Source organism: Xyrauchen texanus, chromosome 7, assembly GCF_025860055.1.
Source record: "Xyrauchen texanus isolate HMW12.3.18 chromosome 7, RBS_HiC_50CHRs, whole genome shotgun sequence".
Classification (NCBI taxonomy): Eukaryota; Metazoa; Chordata; class Actinopteri; order Cypriniformes; family Catostomidae; genus Xyrauchen; species Xyrauchen texanus.
The window spans coordinates 1,973,561-1,993,555 of NC_068282.1; the positions used below are offsets into that span (position 1 = coordinate 1,973,561).

Genomic DNA, 19,995 nt, shown 5'->3' on the forward strand with positions numbered 1-19,995 from the left:
CATTTTTGCATTATTTTGGGCATTGACTGACAGGATGACATAGAGTGCATTACATCATTGCCATGGTAACCAGACATACTCCAACTGATTTGCTGAAGACTAGAATGAATGTGTCGTCAAATCATCGTGCGTCACAACAAAATGCATATTTCTTCTCCTCAAATGATACCAGAAACAACAACGAGATGAACAATGAGATTTAATCTAAGAAGAAAACAATTCAGCGTGGGGGGTAGTGCCTGGGTAGCTCAGCGAGTAAAGATGTTGACTAACAGCCCTGGAATTGCGAGTTTGAATCCAGGGCGTCCGGAGTGATTCCTGCCAGGTCTCCTAAGCAACCAGATTGGCTCGGTTGCTAGGGAGGGTAGAGTCACATGGGGTAACCTCCTCATGGTCGCTATAATGTGGTTCGCAATCGGTGGGGCGTGTGGCGAGTTGTGCGTGGATGTCGCGGTGGATGGCGTGAAGCTTCCACACGTGCTACATCTCCGCGGTAATGTGCACAACAAGCCACGTGATAAGATGCATGGATTGACGGTCTCAGACGCGGAGGCAACTGAGATTCATCCTCCGCCACTCGGAATGAGGCGAGTCACCATGCCACCATGAGGATTTAAAAGCACATTGGAAAATGGACATTCCAAATTGGTGAGAAAATGGTGACCCTACCAAAACCCAGGACTGTCCTGTGTAATAAACGGAACGTCTGCTTGACCAATCTATAATTAAAGTTACACATTTTAGTTAAACAAAACATTTCAAAGCCCAAAATAACTTGTTTTTTAACAGTTATCAAACTCTAGGACCAGTTTAATTTGACAATATGTCCATGACAAGTCCAGGTCCATTAAAATTGGACTTGTGACTCAGACTCAAGAACTCAACTACCCCAACTCTAAAATGTAGTGTACAAAAGTGTCAGTGAAGAGCATGCTTGAGATGAAATTGAGAAGAAAAATCAAGAGAAATATCACTTTACATTGGCCGCCATTTCCAAATTTTCATTGGCCTGCATTTCCGTTATTTATGCTGCCTTCACGTGCTATCCGAATTATCATAAATACGAGTTTCCCACTCGGAAGTTGAACATATACGACCCCTCAAGTCGTAATTATGACTGGGAAACTCTGAGATAATTTTGATACCCGAGTCTCCGAGATGGGAGTCCTAAACTTTCAACATGGCGCAAGAGAGTACAGTTTCTTTAGTGATTGACATATTAATTTATGTACATCATCAACTATTCTATGCGTGTTGTATATATTTATACCATGAAAATAAATTGTATTTGACCAAAAATACACACCACAATATGTGATATGTATTATGGTGACAAAATAAAAGTTCCTCAAGAAATATGTATGAATGATCCTGGCGTCGGCCATGTTTCCTGTTCTTTCTGACAACAAAGCACTTGAACACAACGTACTCGTAATTACCACTTCAGAATTGGGAAGTAGAGTAATTCCGATAGCACATAAAGGCAGCATTAATAATCCAGAATGATTTTGTTTCGATCAAAGCAAGCTGGATATCAACCAATAAGTATGCCCACATTAATTCCAGACAACGGATTTAGTTTTGCATGGGAACAAAAGAAACAAGATAATTAACTTGAGACTTTTATGACCTCATATGTTCCCTAAACAGAAAAGCACTTGTAAATGCACGATTTCCAAACACCTCGCAAAATCTACAATCCACACCAAACTCCCTCTTGATTGGTCACAAGCGAGTTGAAAAATACCATAAGATGGGAGACGGTCTCGAAAATTGTTCCGAGATACTGCGACACCTGGGGAAAAATGGGATTACACCTTAAAAACACACTTCAATCCAAGCATACATTATTTACCATAATTGTATTTCTCATTCTAATCAGCAAGAGAGAGTTAAGCCTTTTTTACAGCACCCAAATTAATTAGCCTATGGGATGGTAGCCTCATGATTAGAAACTAACTGATTGGGTTTGGACAGGTTTAGTATACCTATAGAGGGGAGTCTGTCTTGTATATTGCTCCTAGACACGGTCACTCCTAAAGAAACATAAAACAACACCTCTGAAGACAGTTAGAACATGTCAGGCCATGTACAGTATAGACAAACATAACCATCATAACCAATTATTCTTAGAAATGGCAACCCAGTTGACATGCATTTAGCTCGTTTAAACATGCTGGGAGGAAATGAGGTAGGGAAAAATATTTTGAATACAACAAATATTCAATAACAAGCAAGAAATAAGATTATTTGCAGTTTGTAAATGTGCATACTTGTTTTACCTGACACTATTTGCATGTAGTGACACAGTATTTGCATTAAAGTGCCAACAGTGCTCTGGCTCGAATTGTTGGGAGGTAATTTTGATAAAGAAAACCGCCACTTAAAATCTAATTTCAAGACTATTTACAGTTTAAGTCAGAAGTTTACAAACACTTAGGTTGAAGTCATTAACATACATTTTTGTGGACCTCCACAAGTCTGATTCCTCCTTGGGAGCAATTTCCAAATGTCCTGAATGTACCACGTTCATCTGTACAAACAATAGTACGCAAGTATAAACACCATGTGACCACACAGACATCATAACGCTCAGGAAGAGATGCATTCTGTCTCCTAGAGATGAACGTAGTTTGGTGCGAAAAGTGCAAATCAATCCCAGAACAACAGCAAAGGACCTTGTGAAGATGCTGGAGGAAACAGGTAGACGAGAATCTAGATCTACAGCAAAACCAGTCCTATATGGACATCACCTGAAAGGCTGCTCAGCAATGAAGAAGTCGCTGCTCCAAAAACACCATAAAAAAGCCAGACTACAGTTTGCAAGTGCACATGGGGACAAAGATCTGACTTTTGGAGAAATGTCCTCTGGTCTGATGAAACATACATTGAACTGTTTGGCCATAATGACCATCGTAATGTATGGAGGAAAAAGGGTGAGGCTTGCACGCCGAAGAACACCATCCCAACAGTGAAGCATGGGGGTGCTTTGCTGCAAGAGGGACGGGTGCACTTCACTAAATAGATGATGACATCATGAGGAAGGAACATTATGTGGATATAGTAAAGCAACATCTCAAGACATCAGCCAGGAAGTTAAAGCTTGGTCGCAAATGGGTCTTCCAAATGGACAATGACCCCCAAGCACACCTCCAAAGTTGTGGCAAAATGGCTTAAGGACAACAAAGTCAAGGTATTGGAGTCGGCATCACAAAGTCCTGACCTCAATCAGAGGCCGTCAAACCTGACTCAGTTACAGCAGTTCTGTCTGGAGGAATTTCCCAAAGTTCCAGCAACTCATTGGGAGATGCTTGTGGAAGGATCTCCAAAATGTTTGACCCAAGTTAAGCAATTTAAACTCAATGCTACCAAATACAACAAAGTGCATGTAAACTTCTGACCCACTGGGAATGTGATGAAAGAAATAAAAGCTGAAATAAATCATTCTCCCGTCTATTATTCTGACATTTTACATTCTTAAAATAAAGTAGTGATCCGAACTTATCTAAGACAGGGAATGTTTTCTACCATTAAATGTCAGGAATTGTGAAAAACTGAGTTTAAATGTGTTTGACTGAGGTGTATGTAAACTTCTAACTTCTGATGGTGCTTCCAAAACATGAACAGGTTTGATTCCTTTATTAAAAACATGAGTTTATTAAAGAGGTTAAAACTTAGAGGTTTTGTTCTTTGCTAAAATACAAAAATAAAGATGCATAAGAGTAATGCAACAGCCCAAATTATAATGTCAACATTGATAACAGAGTAACACAGTTGTACGAGTACCATAAGAGGGCAGATTTTCGCAACACTCGAGTGTCTTACAAACGGCAACACCTGGGAAACGGAAAGACATTGAAGCTACTGAGTTTTAAACAAACAACATTAGCAGAAACACCACAGAAATTAAACACATTTTGAGATTGCATTGCAAAAGACCTTATGATATGCAAAAGCACTGTTTATTGTGAAGAAGTTTAACCCCTCAACTCTGCGGACCCGCCGGCGAGTCCAAAAGGGGCACAATGTCTCGATAAAAGTCTACGCTTAAATATTTTAAAATCTCTGAATACATACGTCAGGCATATTGGGTCTCGTTAGAAAGCTTAGACTCTGAATATTTAACAAATAACCATCACTTCTGCATTTATGTTACATAAAATAACAAAATATGGTCAGAAAACATTCACGGCGCAAATCAGCGCCACCTAGAGGTCACGTGGTAGAAATATTAATATGTAAAAGTCTTAAAATAGCACCAAAATGGGCAAGTCATATATCAAATGAAAGCGCTCATTCTCAGTACTGTGACTGTACAGTTTATTTGTTGCTCTAATACAACAGTTTGAAAGATTTTCAAAAGAATCAGAAAGAGAAATATGATTTGTGTCTATTTAATGCGAAAAAAAAAATGCTGCTGTAAGCCCCAAATAGTTAAAACTTCATATCTATTCTTTACCCTAGGCAGTTTTTCTAAAAAACGAGCCATTTTTTACTTGTTTGTTAGCTTGCTTGTGCGAATAATCCAATGTTCCATCTTAGATCGTAAATCATGTTTAACAAATCATTGAAAATGTATGTTATTGACGATTGATGATAGTCAATAGATAGAAATGAATCTTAGCTTTTTAATGACACTTAGATTGAGCTTATAGTCCACTCAGAGGCCGAGATATTCAATGGAACAATGGGGTGGTGCATGAACTGAAAATTAGACTGAATGTCTATGGACGAGCGCATCTGTGAGGGCTAAAATGTGCATTTACATGCTTATAAAGTTAGGACAACAAAACAGTTATTTTTTAAAGTGGTTAAATCTGATTCATCATTAGAAGGTAAACATATACAATATTATTCATTAAGTCTTTTGCTCTATTTTGGGGGGTTTCTGAAAAAAATAGGCACATTTTTGGCAATTAGTCCACAGTATGTGTAAAAGGTGAGCTTTTAAATTTGAGTGTGAAAAATGGTAGGCGGCAGCCCAAAAATGCCCCAGAGTTGAAGAGGTTAATAACATGTTTACCAACAATGGTACTTTGCTTTATTCTATGGTACTAAAGGAGTACAATATTCATAGACAATGGTATTTACATTCATAATCCAACGTACTTTAAAGAGCATTATGGTATTATCATCACAGTAGGGTTCTTAAACACTGCAAAAACTTTATGCAACACAAAAAAATAAATTATATAGAAGTTAGAAGCGTTTTGTATGTGCACAGATGAACTGCTCAGCATGAAGGCGAGCAGGTGAGTCTTACCGAGGAAGGCGTCCACGAGGCAGCTTACTCCTCTCATGGCTCTAAAGAAGATCTGGGGCAGTTGTTTGAGGCAGGGGTGCTGGATGACCTCATGAGGAACACTGTTGCCCCCCAGTAACTGCTCCTGAAACTTTGGAGTGGAGCTCACTATGACTGGATTACTCAGATCCACCGGGTTACTGAAAAGGCAATTGTGACCAACAGAGGTTGTCAATTAAGGCATGATTTTCTACTTAACAGAAGCGTTAACTTAAAGGTGAAATTACTCCTTTCTGTGCCACCAAATGGAACAGCCATGAAATATGCTTCCAAACGTTACTTGTATGCAGACCTGAGCATGTGTAGAAAGCGATACCACGTCTGAGACACGCAGTCATTGTCCATCTCCGCTGGAATGAGAGTGGCGTCCTCTTCTGGCACTTTAAACGGAGGAAACGATGGGCCGTACATGAACCGCAGCAGTCTGTGAGGAGAAGAGAAAAACTTCCTTTAACGTTTTATTCACCATATGGGTTAATTTCGTATGCTCGTTTTTTGGTCCATGTCTAATAAATTATTCAAAAGTACATTATAAACGAAACTCACACACAAAATATTCTTCAATGACGAACATATTTTCAATTACGCAGTTCAAAGTCATTTTCTGGGGCTTAAAGTAAATAATGTAATGTGGTGCAACCAACATGTAACAAGTTTTTGGTCATGTGACAAAAATCATAAAACAGAGAAGAAAAACAAATAATCATTTTTTCATATAATTAAATATCAATATTTTGACATTTTTATAAAAGGCAAATATGGCTCAGGTCATTTGGTGTAACCATGAGAAAACTTCTTGATATTCTTAAATGAAAAATTCACGATATTTGTCCAAAAATATATTTTTCACCTTGAAACGTGTGTATTTTGAAAAGTCGTGTACGCTCATGTATTCAAGGAAACAATTTTAAAACTTTTCACATGATGGTTAGACCATGTGATATTTTTTAGTCATTAAATTAATATATTTAGTAAAAAAAAAAAATAAACAATTTTCATTTAAAATATTTTGATGAATTTTCGATTACAAAATGTGTATATGAAAGAATGACATTGCATTAGTTGAATAAAAGAAATGTATTTTATTTACAGGCTGTTGGCCTTGTGTATAGGATTTAAACTAATCGTTGTGTATTGTCAGTTTCCACATTGTGTCTTTTCACTTCTGCTCTTTAGTTCTTTAGGCATCAGGTTTCATGTGTCAGTACCTGGACGTGAGAGCCGCGATCACTTTACCCCACTGCTCCACCACCGGAGGATGATGTCTCCAGTTAGCTAGCATCTCTCGGGCGGTTTTCCAGTAGGGTGGGGTGGGGAAACATCGCGTGCAGGCCAGAAACCAAACCTCAAAGAGCACACTGATTAACTTCTCTGCCAGCTTCTCTGCTATACCACCTGCACAAGACAAAACACATTATTACAGCAAACCAGGTGAACAGAGGCAGTAGCTATGTTACATCCAATGTAATTTATGCTAAACATTTGAATAATCGCAACAACAAAGTGCAAATAAAGCGTGTTTCAAAAGAACTAAACTGCCACATACGGGGAAATTGAACTCTTTCTTTTAACGCTTTGAACTCTGAAGGTGTTTTTAAAGATTTCCTGTTTCAGCGGCATACCCAAAATGAAAGGCTTATAACTCGACAAAAAAAACAAAGACAAAACAAGGAGGGTCAAGTGTTTGGTATCATTGTAAAGAAAACTTTTCACATTTTTTAATGATATAGATTACGACACATTCTGAGATGCTCAGCCTAAGAAACTGCTGAAAAATCACAAAACAAATTGAGCAAAAAATTACTTTATTTCTTATTTTCCTTATTTGAGATTATATATCTCTGGGTGTAAATAAGGTGGCTCCAAAAATCTGCTTTTTTGTTCCCAATCATGTCAACTGTATCGGAGAAAGTTTTTATTTTTATACAACAAAGCAATCAAAATGTATATCATTACAAATATAATGTATCATAGTGTCCAAAAGCCTCTCCAAACAAATAAAACATAATTGTACATAAGAACTAATTACACATGCAAACACAACAATGACTAAAGGTTTGCATAGCATGCAGACATGATTTTAGTCATGAGATTTCACAGAATGAGTTTCATTCTGTGTCATTTGAGTCATCATTGAGTCTGTGTCATGTATTTGGCGCCATCTCCTGGTGGTCATATGTAACATTGTGCTTCATGTGGATTATCTAATGATCTATACATCTGATTATCTTGTGTGTGGACTCGTTAGAAAGATAATCAAAGACTCTAAATAATGATATGTGATGTTTTATGTTACGACATACCACGTACCAACATAATTGTCAAAGACATATACTTGGCTATTACTTGCTATATTTTTGTTTGTAAGTAAAACAAATATGCTGGTTGTATTTTACACTTTAAGAGCTTTCCAACAACATATGGCACATGGATATTTGATGAGCTTGATGTTTTTACTGATTACTCCACGTACTGTGTGATTTTTTTATCTAAACTATCAAAACAGAACACTTCTGATTCGTCTGCAAATTTCAAAGCACTTGTTCAGTTTTGGTCATAATGTCTACATGCATTGGATAGATGCGTTTAATCCACATTTCTTCTTATCGAATAAAAAATGTATCCACCTCAAGTGTGCCTATATGTTTTTGATGTGCATCATGGATATTTAATTTGTATCATCTTGGTGTTTCCATCCAGCAGTTTTTATGCATCATCACAAAAAGCGCATACAAATACGTGGATGGACACCCAGCTAGTGTAATATTGAATTACTTACATCGCTTTTATCTAAAGCCATTTAAAATTGAGGAACATAATATGCTTTATTCACCTTCCTATACTGTTCGGCCATTTTAAATACATTTTTCTGATGTAATAATCGTTTCGTTTATCAGAACAGTACAAGACTTGGGGATTTTTCCTCCAATTATCATCTGAACACACCAAAAAAAATTAAAAATTTGACTTGGAAATAAAAATGTACTGTTTGTGGTCAAAATTGACTGACCATAGGAAATGAATGGGATAGATAAAACCAGAGCTTTATTTTTTTGATTGGATAAGAAAATCAGCCACAATACAGCGCACACACACACACACACACACACACACACACACACACACACACACACACACACACACACACACACACACACACACACACACAAAGAACAAAATCTGAGTCTGACTTGTCATGAAACCTTGAATTACTACACAGTAGTTGTTGCATAGAAAGAACACTGACGCCATCTACTGGCTATTACTGTCATAACATCATATTCAAGTGATGTTATTTGTCTTTTTTCACCAGATGGCAACAATCTGCCCCCAATGCATGACACATTCTCATTTTTTCGTCATATTTCTAGTTTTTTACTGTCATGACATTACATAAATGTGCTTATTTGCATTTGCAAATTAATGGTGAAATCGAGAAAATTATATGTAAGTAAGATCTAAAAAAAAACTAAAAAACATAAAAGTGGATAATTTTAGTGTTTTTACTTCAGGGGATAAGAAATGTTATCATTTCATAAAAAGAAAAAAAAAAGTTACACTTGTTATATTTACGGTCAAAAATGGCCGCAAACAGTAAAGTAAGTGGCGGCGGCCCTTCTTGACCAGAATAGGAGGGTTCAAATAAAAGTTTGATTTACTATGTTGACATACGCTCTGTAATTTGACTCAAAGTTCCAGTCATAATTATGACTTCACCACTATGAGTACACTAAATAAAAAATACGCCCTGGTCTACATTTTGGGGCAGGAAATAAGCCATATTACAGAAGAAAAATGGGTTGCGAATGGCGTTTCATGTTGACCTTAAAACAAGAATCACTATTGCAGCACAGGAGGTTCATGAACATATGAAACAAAACATGCAGTTTGTTTAGATGCAAAACATGCACCTTCACTCATTTGTTTGTGAGTCAGTGTAAGAAGCCAGCTCTATTCCTGAGAGACAGCAACACGGCGTTGGCCTGTGGTCGTCATATATATACGCACCTCCCACTGTGGGCGGGGCCAGCAGCGTGTCATTGATACGGAGCAGGAAGAGGAGCAGCACCTCCCACGTCTCTCTGGCCATACCTGACGAATCACGCGCCAGTTTCTGTACAGCAGACAACACCTGCTGACACAGCTTAAAGTGCATCAGACTGAAGTGCTCCGGCCTAGAATTAAAGAAACATGCTACATTTGAATACTGAAACATATGGTCTACATCAGGGGTCGGCAACCTTTTTGACATGGAGTGCCAGTGTTTATTTTCCTGGTCAATGGCTGTGCCAATAGAAGGCTATTTTACTTACATGAAGTTTTAGCACCTGCATCCAAACTACATCTTAATGTAATCCTTCCTCATGATAACACAGCAGGTTTTCATCAGCTAAACACTATTAAGCTGCGTTCACACTGCCAGCGACTTTGCCGCTGCAGGTCGCCAGTGGCTGGCGGTTAGGTCGCTAGTGGGCGTTCCCAATATTGTTTGCCTAGTAATGTTTATAAATGACATTCACAGATGACATTCCATTGCTGTTGACAGCAAATCAGTTTTCTTGCCACCAAAAACAAACATTTTGGAGGGAAAAGACTAAATATAAATGGAATCAGTACATAAAATGCTTTATATCAAAGATGAACGAGAAACAAGGCGTGCTGTTTGCCATAGCGGCTGTTTATATGCGGCGAAAACGCAAACGCCGGTCTGTCTGGGTCCACAAAGCCATTCAATCTCGGAGTCAGCACGGCGAGTACCACCGGCTGGTGCAAGAGCTGCTGCTGGATGAAGTCCGGTTCCAGCAGTACTTCACTTGGATTGACAGGACCCAGTTTGATGAGCTGCTGCAGAGGGTGAGTCCCCTGATCTTTACATTACTGCAGGAGCTGAGAGAGAGAGATCACGTGAGCTCTACCGTCTTCTCTCATATTGGCTGTCGCTCCCGTAAGTTGCTCTTCATTTGAATAAAGTTGAACTTGTCTCAACTTTGTCGCGTCGCTTGACACGCCCACATCTGGTAGCGACAGCTCGTGTCGCCGGAAGTCGCTGTGCTCTCATTGAAAATGAATGGGATGGTGTCGCTGTCTCGAGCGATGTCGCTGGCAGTGTGAACGCAGCTTTAAAGTGTGACGAGACTCGAGATGCACGTTCAAGCCATTCGCGCATCACAAGCAGATCAGATCTTCAGCCCTTTTCGGTGAATCCCACCAGCAAAATCATAAAAATGTATTTCCAGTTTTAAATTTAGATTTTGAATAAACCCCATGTTTTCTCATTTAATCGTTTAATGTAATTTGTGGTGTGATTATGGTTTAGGGAGGGTGCACTTGTATGCAAAATGTGTTGTTCTGAAAGCAGAAGGAAACAAATGAAACACTGAATGTAGGCTGTCATCCGCACAGCCTGACCGAAGCAAAGCAGACACATTTACTTGCGCGATTAACCGAACGTGAAGCGCTGCCGGCTCGTGATGCGGGAATGGCTTGCATGTCACATTTTTAACATTTTGTTTAACCTCCCATTCAGCTCATGAAAACACGCTGTGTGATCACGAGAAAGATTACATTAAGATGTAGATTGAAATGCAGGTGCGGAAGTTATGAATAAAATAGTCTACGCCTCTCTCGTCGTTACTGGCGTGCCAGTGATTACCCCTCCGCGTGCCAATGCCGGCATGCGTGCCATAGGTTGCCGATCCCTGGTCTACATCAACACACACAACAGGGTAGTGCTATTCTTATAACAGGGCAAAATGCATTAAAATGAGGCAAAACATTATAATTTAACAATTAAATACTTTGTGTTTCATGGAAGAAAGTAATTAATACAGGTTAGGAATGACACTATTCCTTTAAGGCATTCATGCTCATTCTTTCTCCAATGTGTCCATAGAAGGTTGAGGTACATCTATAGTATTAAATACTATTATAGATCATATAAAAATGAAATTAAGCTAAACGGATATACTATGCTAGTCAGTGTTCTTTGGAACCACACTACTACAGACTAGCAGGAGGCATGATGGGTAATTAAAACCTCAGGTCAAACTCACCTGGGCAGGAAAAGGTTGTGCAGGTGTTTGAGGATGGTCTGAATGTACAGGTTGGGCTCTTTGATGATTGGCTGAGGTATCGAGTCTCTGGGAGACACCAGGGCCATTATCCAATCAGTGTAGACATCCACACACAACTTAACCGTGTCTCCATCCAGAGGGAGTGTCAGTCCATAACACAACACCTCCATTGTCCATTTCACCTGCGGAGCACCATCACCGCATCAGACATACAAACAACACATCATAAACCAGTTTCAGATGGATTGACATTTCCTCAGATGAGATCAAGATGAAAAAACGAATGGTGGTGTCCACTATTAAAAGACTGATAATTCCCTTTATTTAAGTTTTTAAATCTTTCTTGCTAATGGTATAGATTATTATACATTCTGAGACTATCAGCCTAAGAAACTGCTTGAAAAAAGAAAAAGAAAAACAATGACTAAAGGTTTGCATAGCATGCAGACATGATTTTAGTCATGAGATTTCACAGAATGAGTTTCATTCTGTATCATTTGAGTCATCATTGAGTCTGTGTCATGTATTTGGCGCCATCTCCTGGTGGTCATATGTAACATTGTGCTTCATGTGGATTATCTAATGATCAATAATTCTGATTATCTTGTGTTTGGGCTCATTAGAAAGATAATCACAGACTCTAAATAATTATAGCTGATATTTTATGTTAAGAAATACCATGTACCAAAATAATTGTGAAAGACATATACTTAACTATTACTTTCTATATTTTTGTTTGTTAGTAAAACAAAAAGGCTGATTGTATTTTACTCTTTGAGAGCTTTCCAACAACATATAACACATGAATATTTGATGAGTTTGCAGTTTTTACTGATTACTAAAATACGTACAGTGCAATTATTTCGATAAACTATCAAAACGGAACACTTCTTATTTGTCAGCAAATTTCAAAGCACTTGTTCGGTTTTGGTCATAATGCCTAAATTAATTCTAAAGTAAAGCTTCTGCGCTTGGAATGAGATTTCACAGATTGAGTTTCATTCGGTGTCATTTGAGTCATCATTGAGTCTGTGTCGTGTATTTGGCGCCATCTCCTGGTGGTCATATGTAACATTGTGCTTCATGTGGATTATCTAATGATCTATACATCTGATTATCTTGTGTGTGGACTCGATTGAAAGATAATCACCTCCTCTAAATAATGATATGTGATATTTTATGTTCTGTTTATTTTAGTAATTAGATTTCATAGAATGAGTTTCATTCTGTGACATTTGAGTCATCATTGAGTCTGTGTCATGTATTTGGCGCCATCTCCTGGTGGCCATATATAACATTGTGCTTCATGTGGATTATCTAATGATCTATACATCTGATTATCTTGTGTGTGGACTCGTTTGAAAGATAATCACCTCCTCTAAATAATGATGTGTGATATTTTATGTTCCATTTATTTTTCATGAAGGTGACACACACCGGAATGTGCTCCGTTTAGGGTGTTTCTTTACAGTAGAGCTGCTAAATCAGATATTCAGATGATGTTCTCTCTCAACAAGGCAGTCTCGGAAAACATGATCTCATTGATGTATTCCAATTGATCAGCCTCCTCCAATGTATGTCTATGGGATATTGGATAAAGTATGATCTCAGCAAGATATGATTTGGCGTATCACTCATGCCAGTAGTACAAACGCTGATGGACGAGTTACACACTGAAGGTTTTTAATAGCGTTAAGAGGTTTGTTCAAATCCCTAACCCTAAGTATAAGCAATAGTAATAGCGATATTTGACAAAGAAAGTGGCAGACAGAGAGAGAGGGAGAGCTATGTAGGCCAACTGATATACTAGTGTAAACTATGCAGGAAAGAGAACAGCCACACATTCCAATGACCTGCATATTTGCATGAGTTTATTCCAAACAGCACTGGTCACTATTAGTCGGTTTTGAGCTGGTTTAGGGGGAGAGAGTTCAAGAGAAAAATCACAGGCCTAGAGGGAGATGACAGGACTTCCTTCAGCTCTTATCACAGTACACAGAAGCTTACAGGAACAATGCAGTGAGGGGGAAGCCAGCGACACACACACACACACACACACACACACACACACACACACACACACACAATGAAGAGAAGGTTTTAACTAGCACTGAAACCCACCCAGAAACACAAACAAACAAAAGGCAGAACTAAACGAGAAGCTAGAGTCAGAACAAACATCACAGGTACTAAATGGGCCTAAACCAAGACGTAACTTCAGCAACTTGTTTTAGTTTCTAACCAAATCATGTAAACAAAAAAATAGATATATACGTACGTATATGTGTCATTGTGCCATGGTATTACCCAGAAGCGATTCTAGGACTTCCATCTTAATCTTGTATTTCCACTTGAAGAACCATAGACATAGACAAACCATATATTATCGTAACGGTCTATTGGTGACACAAGTGGTGGTAGTGTAGTGGTCTAAAGCACATAACTGTTAATCTTGTAATCAGAAGGTCGCTGGTTCGAGCCCCACAGTCACCACCATTGTATCCTTGAGTAAGGCACTTAACTCCAGGTTGCTCCGGGGGGATTGTCCCTTTAATAAGGGCTCTGTAAGTCGCTTTGGATAAAAGCATCTGCCAAATGCATAAATGTAATGTAAATGTAATGCACACAAACCTATTGTTACAAGTTGTTTGGTATTTCTTAATGGAGTTTCTCTGTCTGTCTTTTGAATCAGTTAAAAAGATTAGTTCAGGTTTGTTTATTTTGCCATGAATCGTTCAAGTGACCATTTTTATAAATCACACTTTAAAGCCAGTAGATGGCAACAAATGAACGTCTTTTATGTGTTTTGAGGGAGTCATAAAACCACTGATAAAGCACAGATTAAGCGTCATAATTTAGATTATACTTTATTAAACTTTGAGTGTCTACAAATCTACTAATAGCCTTCAGCAGAGGGTTTAATGTGGGAAACCAATTTTCTTCACAGCCTGCACTCGAATGCTACTGGCTCACGCTATAGTGAGTCTTTACAGGTGGGAAAAGCCCCCAAAATAGTCTGGCGCTTCAGTGCTGCTGCTGTTTAAAGAGCTCACAAAGGGTGATTACACATTTGCCTACTGATTGCTCTTGTCAAGCGGAATGATGTTGCTCTTCAACTGAGAAGTTGTTAACGGTTAACTGGATACACTAAATGTATTCCAACACAACATGCAATAAGTCAACCTTGAAATTTTGCCCTCAGGTTTGAATTTAAGATTCCTCTGCTGCTAACACACACACAGCAAACAAACTCTCACCTCCTTGTCAGTCTTGAGGAGGCACTCAGACGGCGCGCCTCCAAGGCTGTTCCCCAGTGGGCGCACCACTGCGTTTGCCACATCACGACCTACGCCTGCCGGGTAACTGTGCAGCACACTCAGGTGACCCTGATCACTCTGGACCACCAGGTGTAAAGACCGCCACTCAGAGTACATGACTGAGACTTCTGCTGGATCTCACTGTGGCCTTCGGAGAGATGCAAAAGAGAAATGCATTTAGATGAGGGAAATAGACAGTCAGTTTAACTTCTGAAGCCCTGTTAAATAAAGAAAACAGGGTCTGTTTGCACATACACAAGCAATAACCAACTATGCAGGACGATGTTTTGACAACACTGATCACCTGACTTGAGGAACTGTGATTCGTTCCAACTATCAACCAGTTAGTTTGCTGTAGGGAGTCTAGAGACCATCCTGTCATAACACAGGAGACTACAGAAGACTCATTTAGCAAATTATGGAAAAATCTGTCAAGGCTTACAGTAGCCAGACGCTGCCCAAAAGTCTCCTGTACTTTACTAATCTAGACACAATCTGAACGGCATGCTAATATTAGAAGCAAAACTTTAAACGTGGAGCAGCGCCAAATAAACATCACAATCATAACACTGTAAATCACAGTTCAAATATTGACTCTCTTTTATTAACAATACACTGTAAACATATGTGGAGATGCACAGCAGAAAAATGTATCATTTTTAATGCATAAATGAGGTAGACCAATATATTGGTTTTACTGATTAATTGTGGGATAGTCGCGTTTTGGTACTAGCGGTTTTCTGCAAAAACCTATGCTGATAGTTGCAGAAAGAGATATACCGATAGATCAGTTTTACTGATTAATCAGTGCTGATAGTTGCAGAAAGAGGTATACCGATAGATCAGTTTTACCGATTAATCAGTGCTGATAGTTGCAGAAAGAGATATACCGATAGATCAGTTTTACCAATTAATCAGTGCTGATAGTTGCAGAAAGAGGTATACCGATAGATCAGTTTTACCGATTAATCAGTGCTGATAGTTGCAGAAAGAGGTATACCGATAGATCGGTTTTACCGATTAATCAGTGCTGATAGTTGCAGAAAGAGATATACCGATAGATCGGTTTTACCGATTAATCAGTGCTGATAGTTGCAGAAAGAGATATACCGATAGATCGGTTTTACCGATTAATCAGTGCTGATAGTTGCAGAAAGAGATATACCGATAGATCGGTTTTACCGATTAATCAGTGCTGATAGTTGCAGAAAGAGATATACCGATAGATCGGTTTTACCGATTAATCAGTGCCGATAGTTGCAGAAAGAGGTAGACCGATAGATCGGTTTTACCGATTAATCAGTGCCGATAGTTGCAGAAAGAGATATACCGATAGATCGGTTTTACCGATTAATCAGTGCCGATAGTTGCAGAAAGAGGTAGACCGATAGATGGGTTTTACCGATTAATCAGTGCCGATAGAGGTAGACCGATAGATCAGTTTTACCAATTAATCAGTGCCGATAGTTGCAGAAAGAGGTAGACCGATAGATGGGTTTTACCGATTAATCAGTGCCGATAGAGATAGACCGATAGATCGGTTTTACCGATTAATCAGTGCCGATAGTTGCAGAAAGAGATATACCGATAGATCGGTTTTACCGATTAATCAGTGCCGATAGTTGCAGAAAGAGGTAGACCGATAGATGGGTTTTACCGATTAATCAGTGCCGATAGAGGTAGACCGATAGATCAGTTTTACCGATTAATCAGTGCCGATAGTTGCAGAAAGAGGTAGACCGATAGATGGGTTTTACCGATTAATCAGTGCCGATAGAGGTAGACCGATAGATCGGTTTTACCGATTAATCAGTGCCGATAGTTGCAGAAAGAGATATACCGATAGATCGGTTTTACCGATTAATCAGTGCCGATAGTTGCAGAAAGAGGTAGACCGATAGATGGGTTTTACCGATTAATCAGTGCCGATAGAGGTAGACCGATAGATCAGTTTTACCGATTAATCAGTGCCGATAGTTGCAGAAAGAGGTAGCCCGATAGATCGGTTTTACTGATTAATCAGTGCCGATAGTTGCAGAAAGAGGTAGACCGATAGATGGGTTTTACCGATTAATCAGTGCTGATAGTTGCAGATAGAGGTAGACCGATAGATCAGTTTTACCAATTAATCAGTGCCGATAGTTGCAGAAAGAGGTAGACCGATAGATCGGTTTTACCGATTAATCAGTGCCGATAGTTGCAGAAAGAGGTAGACCGATTAATCGTGTGATAGTTGCGTTTTGGAACAAGCAGTTTTCTGCAAGAAACTATGCTTATGGTTGCTGATAGAGGTAGACAGATAGATCGGTTTTACCGATTAATTGGTGCCAGTAGTTGCTTTTTGGAACAATCAGTTATCTGCAAAAATATATGCTGATAGAAGCAAAAACTATTATTTTAAAATACATTTTTATTTATTGTCTTTAAAATATTGAATCAACTTTCTTCAATGGCTGTTTGGATGAAATTATGGTTCCTCTGATAAAAAACAAACAACACAGTTGAGCCATTAGAGAGCAACTACATAATTACTGAGATATATATCGAATATCGTCAATAGGCTGAAAATGATCGCCCAACCCTAGTAGCTGTAATGCATTCCTAAGTAATGAACTACTTTAATTAAATCATTTGAAAAAGTAAAGTAAGGGATTACCCCCCTTTTCTCCTCAATTTGGAATGCACAATTCCCAATGCACTCGTGTGATAGTGACATGTCAACGATCGAGACGTTTTGGCTTCACTTTTGAGGGCTTGTGCGGCACACTTGATAAAAACAATAGTGAATTTAAAATCTAAATTTAACATCTAATGTTAAAATGTATGTTTTCTAATTTAACGCCGCCCCTTTAAATTCGTTGGCCAGTTCATGAATAATTAATTTGATTTTATATGATTTATTTGACAGAATCAAAAGAACAGTTTCATGTCGATCCTTGTATTTTTCAATCTGGCCGAGGTTGATCAGGGTCAATAATTAATAATAAGTACTGCAATTACTTTTCAGAAAGTACAGTAATCTAATTACACTGTAGAAGATGCAATTTTTAATTACTTTTTTAAAGTGTCTTGTAGTAACACTTTAAGCCATTTAGACAGCATTAGTAGACAGTACACAAAATACTGGCAATACCATGGTACATTTGTTGAGTACCTTATTAGTGTACAGAATAAAATATCAAGGTATTCCCACTTTAGCATGGTGTTAGCATGATACTTTCAGGTACTTCAAAGAATACCACAGCACCACCAGTACAATTAAATTATTCTTACTTTGAAATGACAGCCAAACGATGAAGTACAATCGTCAAAACCACTCGGTGTTTGCAAAAACTTCATAAAATTAAAGTTCAGTCCATTATTGATCTCGTTTTCCCTTCGACTTCCGTAGCCGTTGTGTTTGTTTACGTGCTAACTGACAGGTAACGAGTCACTGAAGCTTTAAATCCTAAAACAACCTTCCACATTCATATTAACATATATAATTCTGTTTACAAGCACAAATATATAAATGATGTCCTTTACAAAGAACGAGTTATAACGGCAGCAGCTTTCGAGCTAAGATAACACGGACTTAAACGCTGTCTGTGATTGAATTGCACTAAAATTCACGATTCTATCGCTGAAAATCAAAACAGATGACAGCTGTCAGTCAAATGTCACTACTCGTAAACCTCTAATTCCAAGTAAATGAGCATTAATGACAATATGAGTTCGGATTCAGTGTGGATATACTGTATGTAGCAGGCCGCAATGCGGGATTGTGGATGTGGCTCAAACACTACTAAGCTCCCTAACAAGTCAGCTCACTTGATGTAAAGACCCGCTAAGCTTTTAATACCTACTACATAGTCTACACTGCTTTTTCGTTTTCCTGAAAGACAAATATTGAGTATATTTATTGGTGAAATAAATGTACCCAATTATCACAATTTCCAGATTGTGATGCTGTCTAGAGAGGCAGCACACTCGGTTTTTGAGACGCAGTCAAGGTGACAGTAGCGGACCCATATCAACGTCAATGTGCTACACAAATGAACGGATCGCGTTACCTGATTCAGTTCACATGCTGTAACAATCAGTCGGACTTTCTGGAAGTTTCGAAGGTACAGCGAGTGTGATCGTGCAGCATTTTTGTCGGAAGATCAGATTAGATCAGATCCGGTTCTCCATCATCCGCAGGCAGTGGCTGATGTGCGCGGTCGCTCGTGAGGTCCGATTCGCGAACGAATCGTTCTGTTCAACCGATTGAATTCAGTCGAATCGATTCGCAAAACGTTGGTGAATCATTACTCAACTGGAAGATGTTCTGTGCGGTGGGTTATATTGCGAGATTAAACAAGGAACATCACACAATCTTTTTTTCTCTTTTTGAGCGAGAAGGACTCATTTATCTGCCAGTGCAGTTTGCAAATATAAAAGTGTGATATATATATATATATATATATATATATATATATATATATATATATATATATATATATATATATATATATATATATATTTTTATATTATTATTTATTTTATTTTTATTAATTATATATATATATATATATATATATATATATATATATATATATATATATATATATATATATATATATATATATATATATTTATTTATGTATTATTATTTTTTTTTTACATTTTACATTTTAAAGTGTTACCATATATATATATATATATTTTTTTATTTATTATTATTTATTTTATTTTTTTATTAATTAATATATATATATATATATATATATATATATATATATATATATATATTTATTTATGTATTATTATTTTTTTTTACATTTTACATTTTAAAGTGTTACCATATATATATATATATATATATATATATATATATATATATATATATATATATATATATATATGATAATCTAATAATCAGCAAATATAAAAGATAACCAAAAAGTTACTTCAACCCCTATATTTTAACAGCAAAAAAAAAAAAAATAAATAAAAATAAAAATATATATATACAGTATATGTATATATGGTAACACTTTAAAATGTGGTTCCATTTGTTGTATATATATATATGCTTAATTACCAAAATTGTATAAGTTCAAAAAAGATAAAGATATATAAAAGTGTCGCTTTTTTCTGCTTCCATAATCCATATTTTTTATGATTATTTAATGTCTACATAAGTTTACCTGATATATATATTTCTCTGAATTATCAGTAAACACACATATTACACATGCTATTTCTGACGCAAAGTGTCACTGATTTGTCAATGGTTGATTTGATTTACATTTGACGTTGTTATGTGAGGAAGAAGCAA

At 37.5% G+C, this 19,995-nt stretch overlaps 1 protein-coding gene across 7 annotated transcripts in view; it reads right to left on the bottom strand.

Annotated features, from left to right (window-relative positions):
* The window catches only part of LOC127646466 (ral GTPase-activating protein subunit beta-like), a 50,358-nt gene extending 31,464 nt beyond the window's left edge, over nucleotides 1-18,894 (bottom strand). For 4 of the 7 annotated variants that reach the window (XM_052130149.1, XM_052130148.1, XM_052130146.1 and 1 more), the window contains exons 1-10: nucleotides 18,746-18,894; nucleotides 14,634-14,841; nucleotides 11,356-11,558; nucleotides 9,311-9,477; nucleotides 6,511-6,697; nucleotides 5,595-5,726; nucleotides 5,264-5,442; nucleotides 3,787-3,837; nucleotides 1,989-2,036; nucleotides 1,748-1,795 (exon numbers count right to left, since the gene is read on the bottom strand). In XM_052130149.1, coding sequence (XP_051986109.1) covers nucleotides 1,748-1,795; nucleotides 1,989-2,036; nucleotides 3,787-3,837; nucleotides 5,264-5,442; nucleotides 5,595-5,726; nucleotides 6,511-6,697; nucleotides 9,311-9,477; nucleotides 11,356-11,558; nucleotides 14,634-14,810 — 1,192 coding nt within the window. In that variant the 5' untranslated portion in view covers nucleotides 14,811-14,841; nucleotides 18,746-18,894. Of the gene's footprint in view, nucleotides 1-1,747; nucleotides 1,796-1,988; nucleotides 2,037-3,786; nucleotides 3,838-5,263; nucleotides 5,443-5,594; nucleotides 5,727-6,510; nucleotides 6,698-9,310; nucleotides 9,478-11,355; nucleotides 11,559-14,633; nucleotides 14,842-17,966; nucleotides 18,240-18,745 lie in introns of those variants that run through there. The other 3 variants (XM_052130152.1, XM_052130151.1, XM_052130147.1) reach the window with 2 other exon arrangements.
* Nucleotides 18,895-19,995: the final 1,101 nt, after the last annotated feature.